Source organism: Nematolebias whitei, chromosome 17 (genome assembly GCF_014905685.2).
Source record: "Nematolebias whitei isolate Nwh7 chromosome 17, NemWhi1, whole genome shotgun sequence".
NCBI lineage: Eukaryota > Metazoa > Chordata > Actinopteri > Cyprinodontiformes > Rivulidae > Nematolebias > Nematolebias whitei.
Genome location: NC_056514.1, coordinates 33,412,858 through 33,427,643, shown reverse-complemented (window position 1 = coordinate 33,427,643; position 14,786 = coordinate 33,412,858). Strand labels below are relative to the sequence as shown.

The 14,786-nt window shown below is 37.4% G+C and overlaps 1 protein-coding gene across 1 annotated transcript; it reads right to left on the bottom strand.

The window, feature by feature from the left end:
* Window positions 1-683: 683 nt before the first annotated feature.
* glud1b (glutamate dehydrogenase 1b) lies at window positions 684-14,786 on the bottom strand (the record flags this gene model as incomplete). The annotated part of the gene is given in 12 exon segments (XM_037691150.1): window positions 684-746; window positions 1,612-1,703; window positions 2,568-2,691; window positions 4,618-4,698; window positions 4,807-4,944; window positions 5,392-5,529; window positions 6,759-6,938; window positions 8,147-8,241; window positions 9,732-9,795; window positions 10,405-10,460; window positions 10,676-10,756; window positions 14,280-14,786. Coding segments are annotated over 12 exon segments (1,509 nt in total), but the record flags the coding sequence as incomplete, so codon positions are not given.

Here is a 14,786-nt window from a genome sequence, read left to right as displayed (position 1 = left end):
GTGAGCAGCGTGTCGCTAAGAAAAATGTGAGGGAGGCCCCTTGACGTGACATGGGCTGTCTCTCCTTCCTTGTTTACGGTTCTAAAAATGGCGGATGCTCGGTGTGGTTTGAGCTCTTTAGCATAGCACTGTTCACAAAAAGCTTTTAATAAAGAAAAAAAAATCAGTAAACAAGTTCTCAACTTCTTTTAACAGAGTAAAACAACTTTTTACACAAAGGCACGAGTTTCAACCGTGAATTTTGGAGCTTTGACAAGACGGAGGTTTTTTTTTCCCCTGAGGTCGGCCTGTTAGTTTAGCTCGCAGCTTAGCTTCTCAGCTTAGCTGCTTTTAGCGAATAGAGAAAAAAAGAAGAGAAAAAATGATAAAGCCGATAGATGAAAATGAGGTTGAGATTTTTCATTTATCATGCGACTAATTGATTTATTGTTTATTGCGACAGGCCTACTAAGGAGATTTTTTTTTATATTTGTTTATTTACTGAAAAACTGAACGTTCCTCTAGTTTGAATCTTTTAGTGAAGCACAGAGTCTATATGGAGCCAAGATCTTAAAATTGAAATACGACTATGACTTGATTTCTTTTAGTAGTCTATTAACCTGCCAGTTTATAAATAACTGCCACCCTCCTATATTATCTGTGTTTTTAAACACTGTATGGTGTTGTCTTAAATAATCACTTACCCGAGCAGATCTCTCCATTGTGTAGGCCAACCCAGAGTGAACAATGTCTTTCTCAGAGGCACCCTGCAAAGACAGATTACATGTTAATTAACCTACCTCACAGAGGCAACTGAAAAACACTGATTTATACAAAATGACAGCTGTGGTCAGCATTTCTTAAGACTATAAATCAATAAAATAAACACTATCCGCACAGTCACCGAGTGTTTTTCGTTTGTCTCATCCTTTCTGCAGAGGTCGCCACAGTGAGCGAACACGAATAAAAAAATTTGCAATTGCTTTACTCCAATTGCTCTTCCTTACACAACCTGGGCTTGAGCCTGCAGCCTCAGGAGTGTGAGACTGCAGCACTGACCACTAATCTACCGCACCCCCTGGAGTAGATTATATTAAATCATTCAATCTGGTTCAAAACGCAGTTACGGCCCCGTGGTTGTACGGAAACATGAACAAACCTTTGGTTCCGTTAGGATTTTGTGAGAATTGATTTTGTATCAAATGCTTTTACCATTCAGGATGTTTAAAAATGTATTTCTGATAAAGCTTAAAGTATTTTCAGTATCAAAGTTTAAGATGTAGCACAACTTTAATGACGGAGCATAAAGCCACATTAGGCAAATATTAAAATACAAAAATACAGTTTTAAATGTACACAAAAGTGGACATTTAAAACTGTTAGCTTTCTTTCTCTTATTATTTATTTATATTTTTATCTTGTGCCATGAGAAGAATTGTTTGTTTTAATTATCACAGTATTTTAGTCTTTGTGTATTTTATCTCCAGTAGTCTGAGATTAATACACTCATTTCAAATAAAGAAAGGCTGTTTCCTGGAAGCATCGTTTCCTGGTGCAGATTGAGTACATAAAAAAAGGATGTTTTAATTTTAATTAAACATTTATTGGTTTATGACGATAAACGTTACTCACAGCAATTCTGGCCTGGAAGTCAGCAGTGGGTACGATGGGGATGGGTCCGCCCTGCTTTCCAAACTTCCTCTCCAAACTCTCCTGCACAGACACTGGACACGGAGAGAATTGAAAGAAGAAGAGGTTAAATTTAGAAATCATTCGGTAAACATGCAGATGTTTTCTCCAGATGGTGGCTCCAAGGATGTGTGACTAAATCCTAACGCATTGTAGGACAAAAAGCATGTTTGTTAGTAGTGTTAAAATAATTTTTTAACAATCTCTTATTTATAAATTCTATCTAAACAACAACACAGATTAATCCTTTACATTGAAGAATCAAAAAAATGTATTAATTTTGAATTTAATAACCATCAATGAGGGACAAGAGGTAAAAAGAAATGCACACAAAGTGCAGCCACATACAGAGAAAGGCATGTGGTTGCCCAACACACAGGAACGTTACAACTTTAATTTATTTCTATAATTTTCTACACTTTCACAAATGATACGTGGCAAGTTATAGTTTCACAAGTAACATTTTATACACAATGAACAGGTTTTACTGCAGCATGACTGAAATATTTCTAAGATGTGTTCAATATTTTTTCAGTCTTTATAAAAAATACCTTTTAAGAGTTTTTCTTTGTACATTAGCTGCTTCTTTATTAATTCTTTGTGTTAGTTTAGGGGGGGAGGAGTTTCAAATGGACAAAAACTGAACTGAAAATTGTTGAAAAAGCAGCTAAATTTAAAAATAAAACAGTGAAACTCCAAATTAGTAGCTTCTTTCAATTACAGCAAGGGACAAAAAAAAAAAAAGCATCTAAACATTTAATGCATTTTGAAAAGAATTAAAGCTTATGTCACTTTGTATCATTTTTAATTTGCCTTTGCTGCTTTGATTTGTGTTTAAGTTTGATTTATGACCCTAAATGTTTGAAGGTTATGTAAGGACTGCAGGTCATTGTACTCACTGAGAAGGTGGTAGTTTGAATCCCTCTCGTATTTGAAGGTCAGTCTTCCATAGCTGACATGATTGAGATTCTTCAGCCACTCAAAGTAAGAAACGGTCACACCACCAGCATTCAGGTACATGTCCTGCAGGAAGAAACACCGAGTTGTCCTACTTTTCAAGAAAACTTTTGGTTTTTTTTTGTGCGTGTTCTGGAATTCAGTTTATTCACAAGGGGGTACCACAAGGTTCTATACTAGGCCCTTTGTTATTTATCTTATAGCTTAATGATTTTGGAAAGGATATTTCAAATGCAGCAATTCATTTTTATGCAGATGACACAGTCATATAAAATATTGTTTTGCACCTACGCCCACAGAAGTGTTTGCATACATGCAGAATGCATTTAACAGAATACTAGAACAACTTTGTCAGCTTCAACTTGTTTTGAATGTTGACAAAACAAAGCTAATGTTTTTCAGCAATTCAACAACAGTAAGGTAAAAGCAATCAGTCATCACCACTAGTGACGACCAACACACTGAACTTGTATCTACGTTCAAATATCCGGGATTTTAATTGATGACAAATTGTCTTTTAAAGCACATATTCAGATTACTGTAAATAAACTGAAGCTTTTACTTGGATTTTATTTTTGGAATAAATCCTGCTTTTCTTTTAGGGTAAAAGAGAAATTGCTGGAGTCAACTCAGAAATTGTTGGAGTCAACTTTTCTTTCGATTATTGGCTATAGTGATCTATTATACATGAACGCCTCTGCTCAATGTCTTCACATGCTGGATAGCGTGTATCATGGCGCTTTGTGGTTCATTACAAATTATGGAGGCCTAACTTACCACTGTCTCTTGTATGCTAAGGTAAAATGGCAATCTCTGCATGTACGCCAGTTTGGCCACTGGCATGTTTTGATTTACAAGGCTGTTCTTAAGTTGACAGCACCTTATCTTTCATCGTTGTTAACTTTAAAACAACAGGACCTACAGCCTCCGGTCTCGAGACATTTTAAATTTTAGTGTTCCTCGTGTCAAAAACAAAAAGGGAGAAGAAAATCTTCAGCTTTTCTGCTCCAACCTCACGCAACAGTTTGCAATCAAAGCTTAAACTTAGAACACTAGTATCTCAATGTATTTAATACCATGATAGATCCCATTATGTTCAAGTTGCAGAAGTACAATTGTTTTAATCGACTCATTTGTTTTATTATAAGTCTATGTTTATTGTGACTACGTGTTTTAACTGAGTGTTGTTTTTGTTTTATTCCCCTCTCTTTGTATGCTGCCAGTCTTGACCAGGTCTCTCTGGTAAAAAAAAAGATCCTTTGATCTCAATGGGATAAACCTGGTTAAATACAGGTTATTATTATTATTATTGTTATTATTATTGTTATTATTATTATTATTATTATTATTATCATCATCATCATCATCATCATCATCATCATCATCATCATCATCATCATTAATAAAATGTACTCTGTAATCAAAAACCGTCTTTATTATCTGATTATTTAAAAATATGTCACAAAAGATATGTTTGTGACATTATGTTTATTATTATTTTATACACAATAAAACATCTCAAAACAAATAACCTAAAGAAATAAACAGTTTTTCACCTTCAAAGTTTTGACAAGCAGTTTGCGTTTTGTGGTGGTCTTTAGTAACATTAGATGTTCAAGCATACATAAGTCACTCTTAAAGTAAAATCAATTAAAAATAACTTTCTAAATTAACATTTACTTAAGAGTTTTAAAGAGTTAAAAAGTTACCCTGCTTCAACAGGACTGTGTGATTTATAGCACAGGGAACACACAGGGAATGTCAGACACTGGTTTAAATATCAACTGGTGCTCAAAGTCCTTGGAACTGTATTTTAATCTATAATATTGATCAAAACTAACCAAAAGCTTTGACTGTAAAGTTTATCTTTGTATAAAATGAAGCTGAATGAGTGAAACTGAATGAGTGAAGCTGAATGAGTGAAACTGAATGTAAAATCCATAAAATTCAACTACACACACAAAAAGTGCATTTCTGTGAGAGTCTGCTTACAGGAATCACCATGACGTTGTTCTCCAGGAAGATCTTGTCAGCACCTGGGGTGGTGGGTCCATTGGCGCCCTCAGCAATAATCTGACAAAAACATGCAAACACTTGACGACTGCTCCCACACGTTATGCGATCCTTAAATCATTTAAATCCAGATGACAACTTAAAAAGATTTCAGCTTCACATGTTTACCTTAGCTTTGATTCTGGGGGCATTATTGCGCGTGAGCTGCTTTTCTCCGGCAGCAGGAATCAGGATGTGGCAGTCAGCCTCCAGAATGCTCCCTTCATAAGGTTTGGCTCCTGGGAAGCCCACAATGGTGCCATGTTGCTGCAAAAAAGAAATCCAAATATAACAAAGATGTTCTGGGGGGAAAAGGGCTTTAAAAAATAAAAATCAATATACACTGATGATAAGATTTTATGTATGAAAATAAACAGGAGTTATTTCCTTTGATTAAAGAATTAAAACAGTTAAATTTAACTTAATGAAACAGAAATGGCAGAAGTGTAGCCATTTGGATCAAACTTTAAAAAAAAAAAAAAGTACCACACCAAAGTTTAACTAAAAATCTATAGAATTTAATATATTAAAAATAAATGTTTGTGTGCATCGATTAGATGTAGTGGCCATCTTGAAATGGATTGATTCTAAAAGTTTATCAGTTGTAGATGAACGTGAGCAAAAAAACATGAATGTCCGCCGTCGTCTTTCGACGGTCGGAAACAATAAAAAGAAAAATACGGAAGTGAAAAAATGGGCAGCTGTTTATGGTACCAGTTTATAGTCCTCCAGCTGTTTGGGGTCGATCCCGTCTGGGTTGTAGATGGCTCCATCGATCTCACCAACACCGACACACTTGGCGCCAAACCTGTGCAGGTATCTCATGGAGTGAAGACCCACATTACCAAAGCCCTGTGAGAAAACAAAGAATGGTAAATTCACTACAGTCCAGCAAATTGTATGTTCTAGGAAACCCTGGGAAAAGTTTTAAAGCCCACTTTACTCCAGAACAAAAGGAACTTCAGTCAACTAGAGCACATACTTTGGTGCCACCATGTGGCTAGAGTAGGCTACAACATAATAATCTACTGTAAAGTGAAAGGAGTCCATTTCATCAGTACCACAAAGTATTTGTAATCTGCTGTTTCCACATTAAGATCCAAATGACAAGAGTGGGCATTTCCCTTTAGATTAAAGAAAGAAAATAAAGTGTGATATGCCCTTAATACCATATAAATCTCAAAGGAAATCTAATCTCAGAGCAAAGTAATCCTCTGACACATACACAGAGATTAGGCTGTTGAAAATCCACGTCGTGATTCAGCGGTCGGCCCTACTTCACTTCAGTAATGTCTTTGTGTCGTTCTCTCTCATACAAATACACAATCAACAAAAAACATCCTTTGTAAAAGAGAAAAGTATTTGATTAACGTTGGTGGAAAATCCTAAAAAAAAAGCTGCAGCTCTGCAACACACGTCGGTGAGTGAAATGCATTCAGACATTGCAGAGCCCGTCCAGAATATCAAATTGCATTGTCTTGAAAAGCGATAATTATAGAAAGCATTCTGGGAAAACAGCAGAGGCCACTGCTGAGGGTCGTCCTACCCATGTGCTGAGGTTTAAGTGTTTGTGACTTGTGAGAAACTCTCATATGATGAATGAAAGTGAAAATATTTGTGCCATCAGAAACAGTTCTCCTTTCACAGACTCGTGCCATTTGAGAAAGACTTCATGTTCCTTTCAAGTTTTACTCCAACATACTCATAACGTTTTAGAGTTACAATATTTCACTGATCGCATTTTAACACCAGCACTTTACCAAAAAATGTTCTGTTAAACCGTCTCAAAAAGCTGCAGGGACCCAGCCTGTTCTTTCCGTGTGCTCATTCTTCTCTTACTGACTCATCATTTTCCACAAACAAAGAGGGGAAACTTCAGCTCACTGCTGTCTGCTTGGACTAAAGCGATCAGAGCCGGGCTGAAACAGATGGTGTGGTCTGATTGATGTGCAGCTCTAAAACCTTCATCGTGGCTTTAAATAAAAACCGCTGTGTGGATCAGGCAGAATAGAACAGCAGAACTTTTAGCATGGCTGTAAGTAAAACGCTTGTATTAAAAAAAAATGCATGTGTCGAGGTACCTGGATGACGAAGGTCTTGTCCTGGAAGCCAGGTGTGAAGCCCAGCATGCTCATATAAGACGCTTCGTTGATGAAGTTCTCGATGCCGTGGAAAACTCCACGACCGGTGGCAGAGATACGCCCGTGGATTCCTCCCTGGCTGATGGGTTTTCCTGTCACGCACGCATGCGCGTTGATGTCCTACGCACACATGCAATGAAGACGTGATGACATTTGTCAGAGACTGTACAAACATGTATAAGGCACACGTTTAGTCCCTATAGAACTGCAAACGAAGCCTCGGTTAGCTGCTCGTTTGTTTTGTGATGCTTTTTGTCATCTTCTGTTATTTTTTGTTTCCCAAAGCTTTATAGTAATGTGCTTATGAAATGTCTTGTTGAATAAATGGACATAATGTGCTGCTTTAATTAGTATTCAGGGTGGTTTATCAAAACTTTTTTTGTAGATAGACGCACTGTATTGCTTTTTTCTACATACTTATCATTTTTGTGATTATCTGTTTTTATAACGTACTTATTCTGTGTATTTTTATGTAAAAATAAAAAAAATATTTTCAATACGAGTAGATTTTTAAACAGGCGTTTCATGGGAGACAGTCAGGGGTGTCTGACCCAGAGGGCACAAGACTGAAAAAGTTAAACTGAGGCTCAAACAGAGAACATAAACCAGTCTTAGTTTTGTATTCATTAACAACTGCATATGTTCTGAACATAAACCATTATAAGAACTGCAACATGAAAGCAGCCAATCAGAAACCTGTTTCAGCAGACAGCCTGACTCAGCTACATCCTGCTGGCGCAATCATTTTAAAAAGGTAATATAAAATATTAACAAGCACAACAAGCTAGAGCACAGTTAAAGATTGCCTTTTCCATGAAGGCTCTTATTTTTTAAAAGGATGTCGCAAATACACTTAAATATTATTCTCTCAAAATGTTGTAAGAGTTTAAACTGTTTTAGATTCTGTCATCCAGGACATGATAAATCCCCTCCTAGAAAGGATTAAAATAAAAATAGAATGAAAGTCCAGTTGTTTTGACTTTTAACCTTTGGGTGCAAGTTTTGAACATTGCTGACAGATCAAGAAAACTTGTATTTTATCCACATCAACTCCAACAAGCTGGTTTCAACCATTTTTGATCAAACACCGATGAACTTTTACCTAAAAAGGCCTCGGTCTTAGAAGCTGTTTAAAAAGAAATGAATTAAAAAAAAAAAAAAGAGGAGGAGGTAAGTTTCCATGGACGTTTAGGAAGGGAGAGGCAGGAAATTTCCCTTCGTGGTTTTGATGTGACTCACTCCTCGTTTCTAATTTGGCCTATTTTTACAATCTGTACCAAAATCTCAGCCAACTCAGAAAGACGGATCATGAATGTCTGGGAACTCACAGTGTGTGCAATGGTGTTGGCATAAGTGTCTGCGATCCAGGACATTTCCCTTTCTCCGGTGCTCATGTCAGGCGCTGGGACATCGATGCCAGGCCCTGGTGAACAAAGACGGCAGGAAGAGGGGAGGAACAAGTGATAGAGCTTTAGTCAAATGTGCACATCACTATGCAGGAAGGTTCTCCACAAGATGCTTAAGAGAAAATGCAAAACCAACCAGGACTTTTCGCTTGACAACTAGTCAAACAGTTTATTTTAGTTTATTTAAAATAGTGACTGAAATGGCAGTTTGTGTCTTCGTCTCATATTGATACGACTTTAAAAGCCATTGATCCACAAACAGAAGCATAAAGGAGTTGAAACAAAATACAATTCATGATAAACTGAATGGGCAGTATGAGGAAAAATGTCCTTCTAATTTATAAACTGGACAGTTAAACATCACCAAGTTACACAATTATTGCTGACAACAAAATAAACAGTGTCCTAATCCTTTAGTTCAATGACAGTTCAGTATTGTTTGTTGTATTTCAAAAAAATTATAACATTTTACAAAACTTAAAAGCATGTCTTTGTTTTAAAGTTTACTATCAAACAGTTAAAGGTAATTTGATAATAAAACTTTTGATTTGCATGTTGCCATTTCTGATAGTTTATTTCTTGCAGACAATATGGTTCACAGGCAGCTTATTTTCAGATTATAAGGAGCACTTAAAATCCTTTAATTTGCTCAAAAATCAACAGTGAGCCTTATAATCTGGTGCGCCTTATAGTCCAAAAAATACGGTAATTATTTTGTAAATTCAAACCTAAAACCAGTTGTTTTCAAACTATCTGTTCAAAGATTTAAATTTAAGGTCTTAATAAGGTCAAAGGTCTGGAACAACTAGTGATAAACAAATATTTTTAAATAAATTTACTTACAGCAAAAAAAAATACTGCACTGTTTGCTTAGAGCTGTTCACTTGTAAATCTAAACTGCTCGAAAGAAAAGCTTAATGTAGACTGCACGGTCATTAAAAATGATACTATGAGGAATTTTGATTTTAAATTACGTTAATGTCATGTCTCAACAAAACAGAATGCAATTTGCTTTTAAACGAGAATAAACATGTTAAATAAACTGAACTTACAGGGAACCTAACACTAACATCAAAGAGATTTATGCCCCAAGACAGTAAACAAATAGTGGGAAAAATGTAAAAGTCTGCCTTCAATGAGCTGCATAAACCTCGGCACAAATGATATTGTAAGACAGTAACTATTCATTTGTCAAGTGACCGCAATTTGAGGTTTTAACTACATTTATTGTTGGGAATGCACTCAAAAACATATGCGGTGGACAAATTAAATCCATATTTCCCCACTCACTCCTTTTTGAAAACTCGATTTACCAAGTTCCTTTTCTATGCATATTTAGATAAACTGTCTTAAGTTTACACAAAAACTCCCAAATAAGCAAAAACCTACTTCGATTGAACACAATGCGTTTAGTTCTCTGAAGGATTACATTCATCTCTCACCACTACAGACATTTTAACACGGTAAACGTTTTGTGCAAACGGAGTTTGAGCTCAGATAAACTTACCAATGAAACCCTTCTTAGCCAGCTCAATAGTGAATCTCCTGGTAATCTTCTCCAGCTCATTATCCTGCAACAAAATGTAAAAAAACATTACATCCTGACAACAAAACATGTTGCACTATTTCTAGCAAACTGAAACATTTACTCCAACTGAGGCTGCATCAGATGTCGAGACGCTGTCGATGTTTGACAAAACAGAAACTTGTTATTTTCCTACTCAACTCTGAGCTTCACCTAATACCAAACTAAACAGAAGATGCATTTAAACATGAACTGAAGATTACTAATAAATTCATTTGCATTAGACTTGTTTATTTAAATAAATGTTAACGTTAGGAAAAGAGAAGACCTCATGCGTTTTCTTTAAATGCCTAATAGATCTCTGAATCGCTCTTTTCCAGCCTTTGTTCAACAGTTTTTGCTTTCATTGTCCACCTAATCAAACAAATACAACATCAGATACTCAGTGTTTTTGTTTTCGGGTGATACTGAGTCAATCTGTGTGTTTGGATTAGATAAACGCCAAGGAAGGCAGGAAAACTGATCCATCGGCTTCCAGCCCTGTGGATTGTTTATTTTAGATTCTGCTGCTCCAGTAAATATGACATGTTTGAAACATGTCTGTGTATTTCTACAGGTCAGTCAGAGAGAGGAGACTGAGCGCAAGAAGTCTTACAGAGTAATTCTTCGTGTTGATCTTGACTCCAGCTTTGGCTCCTCCAAATGGCACATCTGGAAGAACATAGTAAACACAAGTGTATGCTTGTTTCGTGATGCATTAACAGGAAATGAAGCAGAAGAAGAAGAAAAAACGCTTCACTACTGCAAAGCATTAGCATATGCTCAACGATCCAACATTTTACAGGAGCAGTAAGAAAGCTAGCGATGCGAGGAGATCTGGTGAGAATCAGCCGAAAGCTTTGTGCAAAGCAAAGACAAATACTTACCAACAACGGCACACTTGTAGGTCATTAGAGAAGCCAGGGCTTTCACCTCATCCACAGACACTTCTGTACTGTAACGGATACCTGAAGCAAACACATCAACACGGAATCATTTACTGAGCAGTCGCCATGAAAGAAAAGCTAAAAACAAGCTATATGTGCATATCACCCGCCACATTTAACACCAAACTTTTAGACTAAGTTCATCTTACGATGAGAAGGGACAAGGTTGTAGCTGCACAATACTGTGCAATGTCACAAGATACCAAGCTCAAAGTTGTGAATGACACTCATTTACTAGCACACCAATTATTTTCACAATTTACATTAAAATGACCGAATTAAACCCGTGTTTTGCATTTTCTAAATGGATATGGATGTATAGCCATCTTGAATTGGGTTGACAGTAAAATTTTGATCAATTATAGAGCTACACTCGATCATTTCATGAAAGTTTCGTTTAAATCTGTCCAGTTCACGAGTTGTTTTGCTAACTGACAACAGGGTTGCACAATCAAGCGCTCAGATTAAGTGTTGTGGATCGGTCTCAGCTACCATCATGAAAAATCTAAGCTTAGTATCTTTAAAACTGAAAGACATATAGCCCCGTTTGTGTTTTTTAGATCATTTGGCTATGGCCAAAAAGTAATCAGTTGCATATCCTTTCTGCAAGTTTTGTTCAAATCTGTCCAGTTGTTCATGAGGTATTTTGACCACATACAGACAGGCACCAGGGTACAATCATTACGTTGTTCTGAAACTGCTTCTAGTGCCAGCCTTGTGCGTGACTCTTATGTACTGAGCGGGTGGAGTCTGAGTAAACCAACCACAGCACGCCATTATGATCCCAGCCCTCAAGCTGCAGTCTTTCCATCCTGTTGTCTGGCGTTTACTGCCGTTACTACAGTAACATATGAACTGCTGAGAGCATTAAACCAGGCTGCGTGTGTCAAACGACTCCTTTTATTTGGCTCGATGCCTTTTTGACTGTAATCTAACAAAAACAGGAAAATAGCACCCTTAGATAGCTTTCACAGAAAAATCCAAAAGCAACCTGCACAAAGAGAGGACTGCAAGAGCCATGACGTGGCTTATTTTGTGCCATTTACATCCATTTGTGTGATTACAGCCCGAGACGGTTTCCCCTCGTCTATCATTACTGCTAAATTAAGTCATCGTACATCATAATCATGAAAGTGAAAAAAAAAAAAAAAAAACATAAAAACAAAGCACCATCTTTCAGATGCATTTGAGGCTCTCCCTCTTTTCCATTCATCCAAAGATCAGCTGAGCAAACTCAGGCCAGAGGACAATTAAGAACTCGCTGATCAAATTAAATGAGAAAAGGCCTGGCTGCCAAACCATCCCCCATTCAAACACCCATTTATCTACCCAACCAGCGTCCCGCCACGGCAACAGAAACCAACACAACTCTGTAAACACATTCTTCTGAATTAGAGAGAAAACATGTAGGGAGGAAAAGCAGGGCTCTCACAAGAGAAATTAGTGTTTGTGTAGTCAGTTCAAGCTCATTTCTACAGGCAACCTTGAAAGCACATGTTCAGTCTGTTGGGACCATGGCATTCTGGCAAGAAGTAAAGAAACTACAGTAGTATTAGTAACTGTACTGATGGTAGTTGCCATGTTTGTCCTATTGAACTACATAACATGTTTAAATGATATGTATAAAAAATATTTAAAGTTTTTTTTAGGTTAGGATGCCAAATGACACTAAAGCTAATAAATATTACACGAATACATAAATATCGCTATAAAAATTGATCAATATCCTCAGATAAATAGTTATCAACTTACTTTTATGTATATGAATGTTTCTGCACAGTGCCCTGAGATGACTTCTGTTGTGACTTGCAGCTATACAAATAAACTGAATTGAATTAAAGTTTATTCTGTCCAGAACAGACTATTTGAAATGGCACAGATTTTCAAATCTCAAATCACATGTGGTGTTAAAATGTAATTTTCAGCTGGTAATTATAGTTTAAAATCATCATTTCTGTTCTTTTTTTGCAATCTACAGAACTAGCAGTTTCAGACAGTGACAAAATGTTGTTTATTCCTTTTTTTTTTTTTTTTTTAAACAAAAAGGAGAAGAATGTTAACCGCTTATTGCCTGTCCAGCAAAAAGCAGTTTAGTCTAGTTCGACTGTTGTCAGAATACTGGGAGGTGAATGAGTGCGCACGCACACGCATTCAAGTACAAAAACACCCTCTGCACTTTGCAGTTTGATCTGAACTTAGCCAAGGATCTACAATCAATGATTAAACCCCCTAAAAGATAATAGCTCATACTAATTTCCCTACTGGGCATAAAAAACTTAATATTGCATGACTTTATTATTTGGTAACATGAGACGGTAAACCCTCATCTCTTTCAAAACCGTAAATAAAGAGGCTGTTTTTATGTTTTGGTCAATTTCAAACGACTCCTAATTTACTGGCAAGATCAGTTCTAGTGATTGCCATTTGGTTTAGGGATTACTAAGTTTTGTACAATTCACTGATGCAACAAGTCTTATAGTTAACCTACTTTTGCAATCATTACCTGCTAGTTTACCATGGATCAAGCAAGAGGGAAATACTTAATTTGTACCATTACACTAGGATCCACCAATTCAGAGCAGCATTTTCAAAAATTGGAAAGAAAAATAATAATTTTAGTTTTTTCTTTACAAACCAAAAGTACTACAGTACAATGTGCATATGTTGACTTTAAAGAATAGTCAACTAAGCAGGTGGAACAGAAGATTCAGTGTTTTCACCAGTCTGCTGTTTGTTCGTCACCACTGAAACATGCCCGCTGAATGGATGGCTAGCTAACCAAAAGGTGTCTCTTCCTCTAGAAACTGGCTATTCTCCAAAACTTCCTCCTCTCATGCTGCACAGCTGACAAATAGAAGTGCCTACACAAACCATCCATCAAGCCTTTCCTCCTTCTAGACATCATTTCCTACTTTTCACAATGTATCCAAAGCATTGGCTCAAAAACCTTGAACTTCAAACTGACCACACCTTGAATATTTGAGCTGCTCCCAACTTTTTACTTGCAGTGGATAAATAATATGCACTTTAGTCATTCATGTGTTGTAAGCAGCACATGTGGAGATGCACACCTGAGGCAACCTTTAGGGAAAAATAATACAATATTATACTGAAATTGACAAGAAAATAAACTGGTACAATCATCCAGATTTAAGTTAAACAAGCCTTGCTCATAAACAATAATGCTCATCTGTAATCTGAGATTAATAAATTTAAAATACTGGGGCCTGCTGGAGATTGAAGTTACCGGTAGTTGTGATCTAAAAGCAGCTACAGGTAACCCGGAAGGTCACATGTCAGTAAATGTTCACTCACGAAACAAAGAGCATACACCTTATCTTTGTTAAAAATATATAATTTACTAACAGACTAGCTATGAATAAAAGTTGTGGCGTTGTCCAAAACTGAAGTATTGGAGCCTGAACGAACAGCAGCTGACAGTTTTTAGCTAGCTAACGTCACTGCTAACTAATGCTAACATAGCCGGCTAATGCTAGCTGTCAAAAGGGAGGGGGCAAAAGATCAGGACTGGATCAGTTCTTACCCCCTTTACATGGAGTTCTGTGTTGGCTGTGCTGGGCTCGGTACCCCTCCACCACCTCCCACTCTCCGTTATCCCTCTTGATCGGGAAAGACACGCTCAGGACGTGATTGCAGGGCTTAATGATGCGCAGGATGCCCCGCACACGGTGCCGCTTCTGTTCGGGGGTCTCCCTGGTCTTCAGGTCCTCCACCAGCTTGTCCTCCACGATGGCTGCGCCGCGGTCGAAGAAGCCCTCGACCATCTTGAAGAAGTTGGGGTCGTCCGGTTGCTCTGCTGCGTCGGCATAGCGACGGACCCGCATCAGGGAGGAGGACGCCGGGAGAGCGGAGTCCACGCAACCCGAGGCCAGGACACTGCCCGCTGAGCGGCTCAACAGCTCCCCGAAATACCGATACATGGCTAAAAAAACAAAGTAACCGTGTAAACAAACTAATTACAAATAAACAACTACGGGACGAGGACGACGGGGGTGACGGCAGGAGAGAGGGGGCAGAAAGAGACACAGCG